The sequence below is a fragment of the Saccostrea cucullata genome, unplaced genomic scaffold (genome assembly GCF_032062105.1).
Source record: "Saccostrea cucullata isolate Sc308-1 unplaced genomic scaffold, CSIRO_AGI_Scuc_v1 ctg79, whole genome shotgun sequence".
NCBI lineage: Eukaryota > Metazoa > Mollusca > Bivalvia > Ostreida > Ostreidae > Saccostrea > Saccostrea cuccullata.
The window spans coordinates 184,684-200,576 of record NW_026935853.1 but is presented as its reverse complement, the minus strand read 5'-3'; the positions used below and the strand labels follow the sequence as shown (position 1 = coordinate 200,576).

At 32.2% G+C, this 15,893-nt stretch overlaps 1 protein-coding gene across 3 annotated transcripts; it reads right to left on the bottom strand.

Moving 5' to 3' along the window:
* Positions 1–4,310: 4,310 nt before the first annotated feature.
* Positions 4,311–15,285, bottom strand: LOC134243953 (uncharacterized). Of its 3 annotated transcripts, none has more exons than XM_062726195.1 (2): positions 15,161–15,285; positions 4,311–5,871 (listed from the first exon to the last, which is right to left on the bottom strand). In XM_062726195.1, the coding sequence occupies exon 2, from the start codon at positions 5,822–5,824 to the stop codon at positions 4,358–4,360; it is 1,467 nt and encodes a 488-aa protein (XP_062582179.1). In that variant the 5' UTR covers positions 5,825–5,871; positions 15,161–15,285; the 3' UTR covers positions 4,311–4,357. The 3 variants fall into 3 exon arrangements, with proteins under 3 accessions (XP_062582179.1, XP_062582181.1, XP_062582180.1); XM_062726197.1 differs by lacking the exon at positions 15,161–15,285 and adding an exon at positions 11,195–11,269; XM_062726196.1 differs by lacking the exon at positions 15,161–15,285 and adding an exon at positions 6,282–6,503.
* Between the last annotated feature and the right edge of the window lie 608 nt (positions 15,286–15,893).

Below are 15,893 nucleotides of genomic sequence, written 5' to 3'. Positions count from 1 at the left end.
TTTGCTGCATATTATTCCAAAAGAATATATAACTTAGTTATTTGAAAACGTCATGAGGTTTACGTCAGACAAACTTCCTTTTTATAACAAGAGTACTCTGCGTCAATAAGTTTATTGCTTTGACAGGAGTGCTTAATGTATAAACGAACAGGATATGACATGGAGTTCAAATGATAAAATCTAGGACGTTTTTGTCCACCCTGAAAGCAAACAAGACAGGGAAGTCAGTTAATTATGATGACTAAACATTTGTATACGTTTTGAAGCTTTTTAAATAATTCGTTCACATGGATAGATAAACATTTATTCCCAACAAAAAAAAGACAGACATACTTCGCTGTATATGCCTACCTTAACTGCACAAATTGTCGTTCACCTTGAATGATTGCTTAAGGGTTGATCGATGTTCTCTTTATGTACTGCAATTGTCACCGGCGACAAAATTTGTATCTTACCCTCGCAGAACATAATGTCACCTCAAAATTATAACTAGATAAAAAAAACTGCTGATTTATCAGTTCAATTTACAATTTTCAGTGTTTTGTCAAATTATGATAGTAAACACCAAACCAGAACGCATTTTATGACCATTTTTTTCTATGTGTTATTATTTGTTTAAATAAATATTCAAGTAAATATGTAAACCAGTAAATTAGCGACATTATGTGCAAAAGTTAACAATACACATTCTTGCAGACGACAATATGTATCAGTGTTTTACTGTTCATTTTGTAGTTCTTTCTACAGGAAGAAAGTAAAAAGGTCGAAAAGTGATGACCTCTGTTTTTTTTTCTGGTTTCGCTTTAAGTTTTTTAACTTTGTCCGGCGGCCTTTTTTTTCACTTTTTATATTTTTGACTTATTCTCAAGATCCACTGAAACTCGTTGAACCGAACTTACAAATTCAAAATATTGTTGAATAAAGGTTATTCAGGTTTGTTCAGATCTTTACTTCGTGTCGTAGTGTATCAAATTTTCACAATAAAAATCTACAGAGCAAATATTTAACATATTTAGCAAATAGCATTCTTGTAAAAAGACCTTTGGCAAGTCAAAAAAAAAAGATTAACCTTAAACACTATCTTCCTTAGGACAGCGTGGTCTAATACATCATGATTAGTTCCATTAATAATTATGCAAGCATCCATGTAGATTCAATGGTTTTCAAATGACAGTTCTCAGAAGGGTGACTGGGCCATAACAAAGGATCAAATATCTAAGGAAAATCTTCAGCTTGACTTGATCAACTTTTGTCCAACTCTCCGTCAGAATATGAATTATATTCATTAAATAATTAAGTTTTTGCTTTTACAGCCTATTAAATATTACAACCTCATATCCACGATAGTTTTCAGACACATCCGAACATGAAATTGAATTCAAAATACATGGAGATATTTTTTGAATATATATCGACGACGTATTCTCAATGAACAATGATTTTTTTTTCATTTTCATATCAATACTAAATATACTGGTAGCTTGAAATAAAGATACCGCAGAGTCTGACACATTCGTTTCATATTTCGATATTTTACTTGAAAAAGAGGTAAATGGTAATCTAACAACCAAGCTTTATGATAACCGTGATGAATTTAATTTGTCAATCGTTAACTTTCCTTACGTATGCAGCAATATAACTTCATCACCCGCATACGGGGTTTAAATATGTCTCAGCTGATTCGTACGCAAACGCATGCTCTACGTATAAACAATTCTAAAAGGAGGTAAATTATCGACAAACAAGTTGCTGAAACAAGAATATCAGTAGCCTCATTGAAAGTCATCATTTCGTTCGATGGTCGATAAAATGACTTGTCAGGAAATACTATTTGTTATTAAGCTAATGCTGACTGGCGTTTTACATACTTATTGAAAGGCCATCATATATAGACTGAATTGTCGACGGATATTTCCTTTTGTGCCGATCATGTCAAGGAGCATGCGGTAGGTGTGATTCGTTGGCAGGAGATGCTCATTCCTCCAATTCAACTTACAATTTTCAGTGTTTTGTCAAATCATGATAGTAAACACCAAACCTTAAGCATTTTATGACCATTTTTTCTCTGTGTTATTATTTGTTTAATTAAATATTGAAGCTGACAGAGACTTCTTCAGCTGGTTGTGTGTCTTCCTGTTTCCTATTTTCTCTTTATCTGTGCGATTGTTTGTGAGTGCGGCAATCTCTCTTTCTCGCCTCTCTTCAAGACCCAAGTAAATATGTAAACCAATAAATTAGCGACATTATGTGCAAACGTTAACAATACACATTCTTGCAGACGACAATATGTATCAGTGTTTTACTGTTCATTTTGTAGTTCTTTCTACAGAAAGAAAGAAAATAAGGTCGAAAAAGTGATGACCTGTTTTTTCTGGTTTCGCTTTCAGCTATTTAAGATTGTCAGGTGGCAGGCGGCCTTCTGTACACTTTTTATATTTTTGACTTATTCTCAAGATCCACTTAAACTGAACTTACTTCAAAGTATTGTTGAATAAAGGTTATTCAGGTTTGTTTAAATCTTGACCTCCTGTCGTGTGTCAAATTTTCACTACAAAAATCTATAGTGCAAATATTAAATAACATTCTTGTAAAAAGACCATTGGCAAGACAAAAAAAAATAACCCTAAAAACTATCTCCCCTAGGACGGATAGGTGAAATACATCATGATTAGTTCCATTAATAATTATGCAAGCATCCATGTAGATTCAATGGTTTTCAAATGACAGTTCTCAGAAAGGTGACTGGGCTATAACAAAGGATCAAATATCTAAGGAAAATCTTCAGCTTGACTTGGTCAACTATTGTCCAATTCTCCATCAGAAGATACATTATATTCATTAGCTAATTAGGTTTTTGCTTTTACAGCCTATTAAATATTACAACCTCATATTGCATATCCACGATAGTTTTAAGACATATCCGAACATGAAATTGAATTCAAAATATATGGAGATACTTTTTGAATATATATCGACGACGTATTCTCAATGAACAATGATTTTTTTTCATTTTTATGTCAATACTAAATATACTCATGAGCTTGAAATAAAGATACCACAGAGTCTAACACATCTGTTTCATATTTCGATATTTTACCTGAAAAAGAGGTAAATGGTAATCTAACAACCAGACTTTATGATAAACGTAATGACTTTAACTTGTCAATCATAAACTTCCCTTATTTATGCAGCAATATAACTTCATCACCCGCATACGTGGTTTAAATATCTCTCAGTTGATTCGTACGCAAACGCATGCTCTACGTATAAACAATTTCTAAAAGGAGGTAAATTATTGACAAACAAGTTGATGAAACAAGAATATCAGCAGCCTCGTTGAAAGTCATCATTTCGTTCGATGGTCGATAAAATGACTTGTCAGGAAATACTATTCATTATTAAGCTAATGCTGACTGGCGTCTTTCATACTTATTGAAAGGCCATCATATATAGACTGAATTGTCGACGGATATTCCCTTTTTTCCGATCATGACAAGGAGCATGCGGTAGGTGTGATTGGTTGGCAGGGGATGCTCATTCCTCCATGGCACCTGATCCCAACTCTGATGTTTTGGAGGTCTCCTTGTTTGTCCTGCTCTTATTTTGTATTGTTTAATGGACTTCTGAGCTTGAATACTATCTGTTATGTCAATATATTTTATAAAATCAGTATAACTAACTTAGTCTGATTGTCCGTGAGACGATATATTAAATACTTATGTTTCCCAATTCATATGTTTTAAGAAAATTTTAATCCAGAATTTTAATTCCATTATAATTCAAATTCCGAAATTCGAACAAATGTCTGTATGATTGATAAAATATAAATCCCAAATGATATTTCAGAATGATTTGAAAATGATGCAAAGGAGTTTTGGTGGACCAGTATATACGCACTTCAATGTTTAAATGCTTCAGCATTGTTTTACCATGCATATACAAAGTTAGACTGAAATATGAAGAAAACGAAACGAAATCAACCTCATAAGTCCATTCAATCATGAAAATTAGAAGCAGATCATACACTGAACTTCAAAACCTCAGAGGTGGGACCATGTGCCATGAAGGTGTGAGCTTCCTCTGCAGATCCTTCACCCCGCCGTGTGCTCCTTGGTCTAATCAAAAAAAAAAAAAAAGAAGAGAAAAACGTAGACAATTCAGCATGTAATAATGGCCTATCAAATGTTATTTATCAATACTTAATACATAATATAAAACAATCGTTTTTCTCGCCATTTTCTTGAGGTTAATATCTTGAAACGAACAGACATTTTTAGAAAATTTCATTTTTTTTAAGAAAGACAAAAGCAGCTTAAACACAGAGTATATTTTGAATTTGTTACTAATTAAAACGTTTTCAAACATTCATAGCCTTCAATTTGCAAAATAATTTTTTGGAGATCACAGAACACTCTTTTCGAAATGCCTGGCTAGTAAAGCTATAAATTAGTGGATTGATTGCACTAGATAGAAGATAAGATCGTAGGAAAAGATGGTAAAAGTTTTTCTGTAAGTCATTTTGTGTGTTGTAAAATCCCTCGTTTGTGTATCGTATCACAACTATGACGCAATATGGTACGAACGTTAAAACGTATGCTAGGGTCACAACGAACAACATGAAAGTAGTTCTCCCGGTATGATACGTACGACCGTACCGACAGACTTCACTCGGTAAAGTTTGCGAAGATACAAAGGAGGCTTGTCGTGATAAATGTTTTCCTTTTAATAGGGTGCTTCTTGGTGATTTTTTACCATCAACATGGAGAGTGTTGCATTCGGGCAAGCTGGCTGATCTTTTTCGCTGTTCTTGAGCGATTGTGAAGTTTTGCAACTCACTAATTCTAGAGAGAGCTCGGCAAGAATTGTCAGGTTTTAATCCATTTACTTTAGCTGGCAAGGAATCCACTGATCTGTTCATATTGTATTTATACTTCATAGTGTTGTATGACTTGTCACTTGAAAAACTCTCCTGCCTCACAAGTCTTGCACTGAACTTGGTTCCTTTCCCAGCATTTAAAGGAATACTATCCTCGTCTATATTTGTTGTACTAGAATATGAACAAAGACTTGGTCTTCGTTTGAAGGTCACCACTGTACTCCAACTTCTTTTCGGACTAAGACTACCGAACTGTCGTCGTCTATATATTTTTATTCCTATCAAAGAATATAATACTATAAATAATATATCGACAATCACGTTAGAACCCAATAAATACATTCCATATACGAATGGATATACACTATATTCGCTGTCATGGAAATCATCATCAATGAGGCAAGTCTTCAGGGAGTACTTTTGCGATTTGATCGTTTGTGTTCCGTAGAGAAGAATACTAGGCCAACATGTGACTGTCGCTAGAATCACTGAAAGCACAACTACGAATTTGGCTCTGGAAACACTAAATGGTTTAGTTTTAAATGAACACCAAATTCCAATAAATCTGTCAATCGCAATCCCAACGAGAACAACAGACGAGGCAGCATTCATGAAGAAAGTCACAAATCTGGATGATTTACACAGAAATGGCGAATCAAATGACATGTAATTGGTAAGGAGATAAATCTCAGTGGGTAATGATACGATATTGTTCAGTAAATCAAACCAGGCAAGGGCTAGGACAAACAAAGTGGATGGTTTTCGTCTTCGGCGCCATTTTGTGGTGTACACGTGACATACTAAGCAGTTTCCGGGAACTCCTATCAGAATAAGCACGATCACGTAAACTAAAGAAGGAATAAGATAGCGACTCAAAATATCTGCCGAGATTTGTCTCCGATATTCCTCTTCAAGCAGTGATGTTTCATTCGACGAGGAGTTCTCCATTACAACAATTTAGCAATTATATTCTGCACATCTGCTGGCCATTATACCTGAAACGATGAAAAATTTTCAAATTATTTGGTAAATTTTTCAATTGTAGAATTCATGATCGTTTAGAGAACCGCAAGATTCAACAAACAATATGTGAAAAGGCAATTTATGAAAGTGACACAAACACACTCCCCTCCAGTGATTATCGGCAAAAAATGGTTTTTTAAACATCATGTTTTTCATTCATACAGCGATATATCAATTATTTTTAATCAATCACTTTTCGATTGCCTTTGGCATTTCACCTTCTGTACTGAGAGTCAATATCAATTAATAGTATTTCGAGCAATCCCTACAAAATACAAGAGGGAATTAATCACTAAATGTTGGCTATTGATTTCGTATCCATATGTATTATTCTGTCTGAAACCAATTTTCTGAACAAGATTAACATTAAATAAAATCATACCAGTGACAAATCGCTGAGGTATCAATGCCAACCCTCCTACAGAACACAGCTGACCATATATCAACTTATACAATGGTTGGTACTGGGGGTTTAGGACATGTGGTTTACTAAGGTCGTTCATCGATATTTAAATTCTGTGACCTTGACATTTAATCGGATAAAATATCCTCAGACCATTAGTTTAATAGGTTACCAGCTAAGCGTGGCCTTTGTTAAAACCTAAAATCAAAAGTGAATTCCTTTAATCCCAAATTCGGGGATTATTAAACGGCTGAAGATAAAGGTTTGATTTTATTTAACATGAATACAAATATATTCCTATCAAACATAGAAAATAAAATTATACAATCGATGATTAAAATACTGTTGGTTTATGGAGACTGTGTACATTATCACCAAAGTACATTCTAGATGAAATAAATAAAATTAACTAATGTTTGAACATGTACGATGTTCATGCCTTTCATTTTGACAATTTGGGGGGAAAATTGTACATATAAAATGTACTGAAAAAAATGAAAATGAATTTAACCAACTTTTTTGTAGTATAGTTTTACTTTTCTTAACTTCCATCTTATATGAATAACTTATACACATGTAGCTTTGACGTCTCAAAATTAAAAAAATATATATGATTGTATGGATTACCATCTCCTCAGTATGATATCTTCACAGATCTTAATTAACAGATCTTCAGTGTTTAAAATAATAAATTTAGAATAATATGGTCAAAAATATATCTTCAATGCTAAAGATTAATTTTATACAACAGAAAATAAATATTTCAGAAAACGTTTTCACAGAATTCTGAAAAAAATTCCCTTCATTTCTTTTATGTGGGTATTTGAAATAACAAAATATTGACTCTTTTAAAAAGGAGCAAAAATTTAACTCTGCATAAACTCCAACCTGATTAAAATCATATCCTTTCATCCGCTCGTATAGTTAGCATTCTGTATGTGCGGATCAAAAGATCTGGTTTAAATCGGATTACCATTTTTATAAGATCTGAGTTATTCTTTGAGTGATTTATGAGTTCAGCACCTGATATTTCATTATAATTTGTCACTTTACTAATTCAAAACAAAAGTTGTAAAACTTACATTGAACAGTGTAAATTCGTAAGTCTTAATCATGTTAACGATACAAAAAAAAAAACTTAGAAAAAAATCACTATATATTCCATCCATATCAAGAAGCAATAAAACAAGAACATTTTAATTTTCATCTGCACATAAAGAAGCTATATTTTTTATATCACGAGCTTTACAAAATTTAATATAGTTGTTGAAAATTCCATACAAAAATACACCGAAACGAACCCAATTGAGGAGGCAAATAAATCATCAAATGGAGGATTCTATATATCTTATTTTAATCTTAAATATAAAGGTCCATCTTTTCTGTATAGAAATACTTTGAAAAACAAAGAAATAACCGCCTGAAAGACAAATTATACAAACTATTTTGAAAGAAATCCTGGATATAAGAATGGAAGATATGAAAAACTATAGATACTGTGAGCAATGAGCTAACCCCGCCTCCATTATGATTATAATTACTAAGTCCATGTTTTGCTCTTGGAGACCTTTAAAAATAAGTGTCTGCTCAAAAAGTAAAATAGGAGGTGCAAATGACACTGTGTAATAAAGAATCTGTGAAAATTATCGTTACGTTTTATCCAGAACTTAATTATCATTAAATGGCTTAATGTGTTAAGTTTAGAGAAAGGACTTTTTTCGAAAAACATCGCTACAGTCAGCCCATGATCTGAGCTCAATAAAATTATACCCTTCGCCTCCCATATGGTTATAATGGCAAAGTCCATGTTTTGCTCTGGGAGACCAGAAATAAGTGTCAGATCTATAAATAAAATAGGAGTTGCATAATGGCGTTGTGTAATAACGTATTTGTGAAAGTATCATGAAATTTTACTCAGTGCTATAGGAGCAGTTGCGGGTAAGAGATGGGAACACTTCAGTTTTAAAGAAAGAATGAACCTGTCCATGTTTTGCTCTGAGAAATCCATAATTTGTGTCGGAACAAAGAGAAAAAAATAGGACGTGCACAATGGCACTATGTAAAAAAGATAATGCGAAAGAGTAATAAAAGAGGAGTTGATGATAAGAGATGTGTACCCCAAAGGTAACAGACGAACGGGAGGACGGATGGATATACAGACAGACGGACATCCCGATCATTATATACCCTCCCACTTTTCAAGGGTGGGGGTATAAAACCATCTGAAAGTGTTTCAACATTATACAATTATTTGATTCACAACATTTTTATTTAGACCCATCATTTTTTGTTATAACTTTGAAAGGAGGTACAAACATTTTTATACAGACCGATCATTTTTTTTATAACTTTGAAAGAAGATACAAAACAAGATAACATATAAAAGGCAATTGAAAATCTTTTTCATTATTTTGTAGTTGACAAGGTATATTCATTTCAAAAAAAAATTTGATAACTTACATACCTATATATCAATATTGTCCAATATCTTGTCCAGTTAAGATGAGAACACAGCATGCGGTGCATATGTAAGAAATTAAATCCAGTGATCACCAAAGCCTTATTCATACATTTTATTAGCATTGAGTCATATGTTAGTAAAGAAAATCGAAGGCTTTCTTGTAAGAGGTCTTCAAACGGTGACTTTTCCATCGATTTAGTCTGATAATTCTGAAAGAACTTTATTTGTCGCTAGGCATTTGACGAGTCCATATCACTTAATTTGCTAATTACAGAAAAAAAGAGATCCTAAGCTACTCTAAACGCGCTTCTTTGTGTTGCAGATTGATTTCTGATATTAGATATGCATGAACTTTGCGAATAATGAACTTTTCAAAGACCATATCATCTCTATGGGATGGGATTTGAAATAATCGCATGAAATGCTTAAATAACCATTATTTGCCTTCTGTAGATAACAATTTCTAGCACAACATTAGAATCTAATTAAATAGATATGTTGCTTTATAAATTTTTTCTTTTCTTTTCTTTTGTATCCAAAACAAACGTTAGAATTAATATATGTTTGAAAATGTTTAAAAAGTCTCTATTAAGTCAAACTTAAATTTAGAATATAGATAAGTTTTAAATTTATTTCTTTTAGTATTTTTAAGACAAATTGTTTCTTCTATAGTATCATAATCAGCATAGTAATAGGTATTGACTAATATAAAGAACAGCTGATATAAATATATATGTAGATTTTTATGGTCATAGACAAAATATAAAAATCTATGTTGACAGTTGGTATAAAATTTTATTTAATTTTAGATTACTCTCTTGTATCCATATTTTAGTCAAATGATAATATTCTATACATTGATAATTAACAAACAAACAAACAAAACACGCCAATCGATTGACTTAAAAACCATTTCTCTATAACAAAATCTATTTTTTATTGGTAATACATGTAAAAACCAAATCACAATTTAAATTCAGGACAGGATAAAGCATTAACCCACCTACACACCCACCCCACCCCCCAAAACAAATTTTGCAAAAGATGAAGATGACCAACATTGATCGTTCGATCTTAAAAAAAGTATATAGAAATAATACAAATATGTAAAGAGAATATAAATCACTGATTTCTGGAAATTCCACAGACAGTGCCTAGGAGGAGTAAGCTCCCCTTTTAACCGGTCACTCCCGCCGCGAGCCCTATGTTTTGATTCGGTAGACAGAAGTTTCTGTAGTCAAATGAAGTACAAAAACAAAGACCTAAGAATTAAAATTTAACAAGTCCGCCGAAATACGACTCATTGAAAGGCTTTGTTTGTTAACAAGTACATTATACCGACCATAGAATAACGAAATACCGCCTTTATACAACGTTGTTAGAAACCCTGTAACATCAACTTATCAGTGAGTAGCATGCCTCGCTTTAAAATTTATCGTACTCAGAGCAGGTATCAGTGGAATATTACTGCAAAAATAAAGAAGGTTGATATATAAAATCTTTAAACTAAAGCCATCTCGTTAACGATTTAGTTATTAATTTAAGAATGAGGAAACATTTGGACACACTTTTAAAAGAAAATTAAACATTCGTTTATTCATTTTTATTAGAAAATAAATGTTTTCAGTCTAAAGGGTCTGGCATCCTTATATCAAAATTGGTAAAAATATATTGATAACTAAGGATGTCGTTTATTACCTCCGAGATTTTTACACAGAATGTCTAAATTTATTACACATCAAATAACTCATCAAGAATATTGCGCTTTTACTTCAAAATTTGCTTCTGCGTATGACGAAAATAAGCGTGGGAAATAAACGAGGGTTACGCGTGATAGTGTTGTCTGTATCAATATCATGTGATCATTACGTGAGAGTTCGAAAAGATTTATATTTTTAAGTGGATTTTCTTTGATTTAATGGATGATTCTGTTATATAATTGTCTGAGATAATACTCGCTCTTAAGAAATATACGATGTTCATTATGGAAGTCATTTGATGTAGATATTTTTCTCTGGATTTGAAACGAGAACATAATAATTACTACAATAAAACAAATCTACTTTATACAGCCAATGGATTGTCGATAATTTATATTCATGAATGTGTTACCAATGCCATACTAGTATTTAATTTAAGAAAAAGCAACATAATACATTCGAAAGAATAATTTTTGGAATTCAGTTAAGATATTTCTAGTACTTTCACATGTATATTAAGTAGATGATTCAATGTTTCTTCTAATATATTTATGTTTGGTTTAACATTACATTTTTAACAATTCGAGTACTTTCCTTCTGTATTAAGGTTTTAAAATTGACTTAAATTAAGAGAGAGAGAGAGAGAAACATTACATTTTTCACAATTTGAGTAGTTTCCTTCTGCATTAAGGTTTAAAATTGACTTAATGAAGAGAGAGAGAGAGACTTACCATGTTAAATAACTATCATTCACGTATTCCCATAACAATGAACTTTTAATCTATCCAAAGGCACTAGTATTTTCAAATTTATATGATTCAATTTTTTGTTTGATTTGACGACCGAGTCTAATAGCACTGATAGTATTCGGTTGTAGAGGTCCTTATGTATTATGTTAACGTGGAGGTTACAATCAATATTAAGTACTGTATTCTCCACACGGAGGAGTCTGCTGCAGTACTGTGCGGGTTGTCAAAAAAGGAGGATGAATCATCTCAACAATTTCCGTATATAGCCAAACAAAATGTTGCATCCCCGAAGAACCAATGTCTCAATTAAGCAATTCCCCATTACATATATTGGTGCATTATTACGAGCCCTGATCAACTTACAATGTAGGAACAGTATTATGTTCTGTAGGGCACTGCTCAAATACATTTTACATTTATTGCGCAATGCATTGTACCTTTTATTACTTTTTTATGCTTGTTATAGAGGCCCCATGAGAGCAAATATAAAACTCGAATATAACAAACAAAGCAATATAATCCAACAAATCCGAAACACCTCCAAAACACCTCATCATATTACACTTATGAAAATAATTATCATACGCTAGAGCATTGGCATTTCCGGTTAAAGTGGCAAACGTTTTTAAAATATATATTGATGTGTTATGGAAACTCAGGGATTGTCAAACTCGAATTGCAAAGACAAATTCTTAATGCTGTCATGCTCATCATGGAAGACCCATAAAACCAATATCTTTATAATGTGATTGGACGGATCGGCTGTTTTTGACCTTGTTATCTAGAAAGCATTAAATTCAGATGTATTGCAATGCTATTAAATTTCATTTAACTCTTTAGTTGTATTCAATTATTCCCTATCCAAAGCTTCATACATAGAAATAAAAGATTTTGATTGGTTGATCTATTTAACTCGGTAGGATAACTACGAAACTACGTCGATTATCAAAGCTAATTAAAAAATCTGCCTCACCGAATAACAAGAAATACTAATTGATTTTACTGCAAAGCTGTCAGTAAACTTAATGCATGAGGTCACACGTGAACATACTTCAGAATACCTAAGCTTATTAGCGGATTTAATTAAGAGAAGTCTCTGTCCAGCGAGAGTGCTGAAACCGACAGGCCAAGAAGCTACTTCTCCAATGATATACATTCTTCAGAGTTCTCAGTGCTTTGTAAGAATTTGTAACTTCTATTTTTTTTTAAATTCCTATAACATTATTACCCTCACTTTATGAAAAAATGTAATAATGTCACAAAGAACATGTTTAATGAATTTTTTATTATTCTTTTCGAATTATTTTGAAATATATTTACTGATAGAATTTTAACTGAGATAATACGCTTTTAATAAAAATAAATGATAAACATCAATTTATTAAATGTACAGTTATAATTATTGCGTTATAGCATTAAACAGATTTATATAATTATGTGTATTACATATACGTTATCCTAAATTAAATTCATGAATTTCTTTTAAAAAATGAAATTCATTTTACGATTTGTGTTAGCCTAAAAAAATTAGGACTATCTCGCTCATCTTGCAAATACTATAACCATGGAGGACGTATATATAAATAAATCAAGCAGTAAAGTGACTTTAGTCAGCATCCGTATTATATACATGTATTTATTAATGGGGATCATTTTGTAAACGGAGTAATCTTTGAAAAAAAATATTATGACGTAAAACCATATAAGTGGTAGTGTATCGATATGTTACATTTGAAGTGTAGATATTTCTAAATGATTAACAAAACTTACTCTGACTGTAACGAAAAAAAAAATCCTGCCATTCATCAATTCTCTCCTCAGTGAAAAGAAATAAAAGGTATTAGGCTCCACACTATGGAGTATTCTTTGTAAGATCGATCCAATTTACCGCTGCTCAAATATTTAACAGTTGATTTTTGAAAGACTGAGAGAAAAAAGAGAGCAAACTCCAGATAAAACACACCCAGAACTTCCTCAGATGAAGACCTTTGTCATATATTATGAATGAAGTCACGAGGAGAGAAGAGAGTCTAACATCGGCTCCTCATAATGATCAAAATAATAGATGACTCTTGTGTCAATCATTTACTACGCGATGACCCTCCAATTATCAAGAAATGGACCATATTCTCTAATGCAGTTACTTAGTAGTTAATTTCTAACCCTTTGGTTGTAAAATAATCGACAAAAGTAGAGAACCCACGCAAATAACTGTCATAATTATTTGATCAAAATAAAAAAATATTCGAAAAGTATTTTTTCAGTGTTTTAAATATTCAAGAGAAACTCTTGATTTTAAATTACACATGTATTCTGTAAACATTGATATAATAAACGTTTATTAAAATTTTCTACCCATTTATCGTGCCCTACCAACAGGGTTAATCAACGTGATGAGAATTCAGAAATATGAATGAAATTTTAAAAAGTAGTCTTTTTTTCTTGATTAGAATGTTTTGCATGTACATGTACTTAGCATTCCTAGACTAAACTTTTCACCCTTAAATGTCGATTTTTCTCAGATATGTTTATATTTAAGAAAACCTAATAAAAATCTTAGCTACAGTTATAGCGATTGAGAATGATCCTTTTCCATTCTTGATTAGATGGACAGAAATCTTTTCCCCCATGATAAATGTTATTATATATCCTGGCTATATTGTAATTACTAGAACCTCCTATCGGTATCTAGAACACTCTTAAACATGAATTACAGTTTTACGCAGAGATTGAATCTAAGAAGAGTTTTGCACATAGATTCAGTACAAAATGTGTATATTGATGAGGTTTTACGTAAAGACGACCGAGGAATAGGGACCAGGGAGAAAATAGATGCCTGCTAATACAACAGATCTTGTTTAATATCATAAACTGCAAACTACCTGATAAGGTTATTTAATCTTAAATAAACAATCCATGAGGATACGATAGCATTAACAAAACAATGTATTTTCTCTTTCAAATAAGAATGAATATTTACATATGGTTCTCTCATGGGGAAACAATTCAAAGCCCTACAATATGGGGAGTGTCTCTGTGCGGGCCAGAATAAAAACTGAGAACAGCTAGTGAAATTTATGGAGACAGTTTACATTCTCATAAGTCCACTAAATGATGCAAAATTGGAGCAGAGCAAACACGGACCTCCAAACATCAGAGGTATCAGATGCCATGAAGGAGTGAGCATCTCCTGCTGACCGGTCACACTCACCGTGTGCTTCTTGGCATGATCAGGAAATAACAGAAAAATCCGTCGACAATTCAGTGTGTTTATAATGGCCTAACAATCAGTATTAAAAATGTCAGTCAGCAATTAAATTTGGCTGAATGATTATCAAATCTCTTCAACGTGTTTTACAATAGCTTGCCTGGTTTTAGAAATTGATCTTATATAGAGCATGGTATTTAGTCTAAGTAACTGAGAGACATAAACACCATTAGAGTAATAAAGGGTATGTTGCTGATTAAGGCAGGGAAATTGGTCATTGTATAAGGCAGGAATGTTGGTCATCGTGTTTATCATGGCACCTGATCCCACATCTTATGTTTTGAAGGCCCGTGTGCTCTACTCCTATTTTGTATTGTTTAATGGACTTTTAAGCTTGAAAACTGTTCGTAATCTCCATAAATTTTATTATACAGGTTTGTTGTGAAGTCATCATTAACACCCTTTTCTAGGCCTAGTGTATTTGTAAGGCAAGGGACATGTGATAAAAAAGTGAACGCTTTTAAAAATTGTTGGAGGGATTGGCAAAAATTGCGTCAGAGGATTTATCCTTTTACGGGATGCATCCCAAAAGAATGAAATACTCGTATATAAGTGCGGTTCGGTGAAAGGGTCGATATTTTCTCTAACTGATTTGTTAAAACAACCACAACTGATTCGTGCAACGCATTTATGCAAATTCAGCGAAAGGGATATTGAATCCTAAAATAAAGAAGACTTACGGCCCATAACCTTTAGGAGGGGGATCAAGGGTAAATAAACCATTGACCACGGAAGCGAATATGTATCTTTATAGCTGTTGCAAGCAGTTAACTTCTGTATCTGCTTTAGTTATGTTCAATATCCTACAAATAAAGAAGCAATCTTACAATCACACTTACTGAATACACAAATAAAGAAACAATCTTACAAGTACACTTACAAGGGATGTCAATAAAGTCCATAAACAGATGATATAAGTACGTAGTAATGGTCACACTCTCATTTCTGTACAGTTATGTTTTGATGTAAATTATTATTTATTAGTTTCATAAAAGTTATAATTATTCTGATCTTGTACGAAAGATGTGTGAAAATATAAATTTTAATTCTAATTTCTTTTGATCTTCTACGAGTTTAAAGAACTTCCTGTTAACATTACATAAAAAATCAATATAAAAAAGATCTTGAGGATTTTAGCATTCCATATCATGGATATTTATTGAGCGGCCTACAGTATGACGTATAAAAGCATGGCACGAGATTCTCCAAATTCGTCTACTCAATATCTAACCCAATCGTAAAAAGAACAGATTAAGGATAGATAACACGGAGAATCGTTATTGTAACGATTCAAGAAATTTCCTAAGATTTTTTGATGCTAAAACAAATTGTGCCAAACATATATATTTAAAGCTTAAGCTTTTTATTGTGTTTTTCTTTAAATTTAGTCAAAACGATATAAAAAATGAGAAA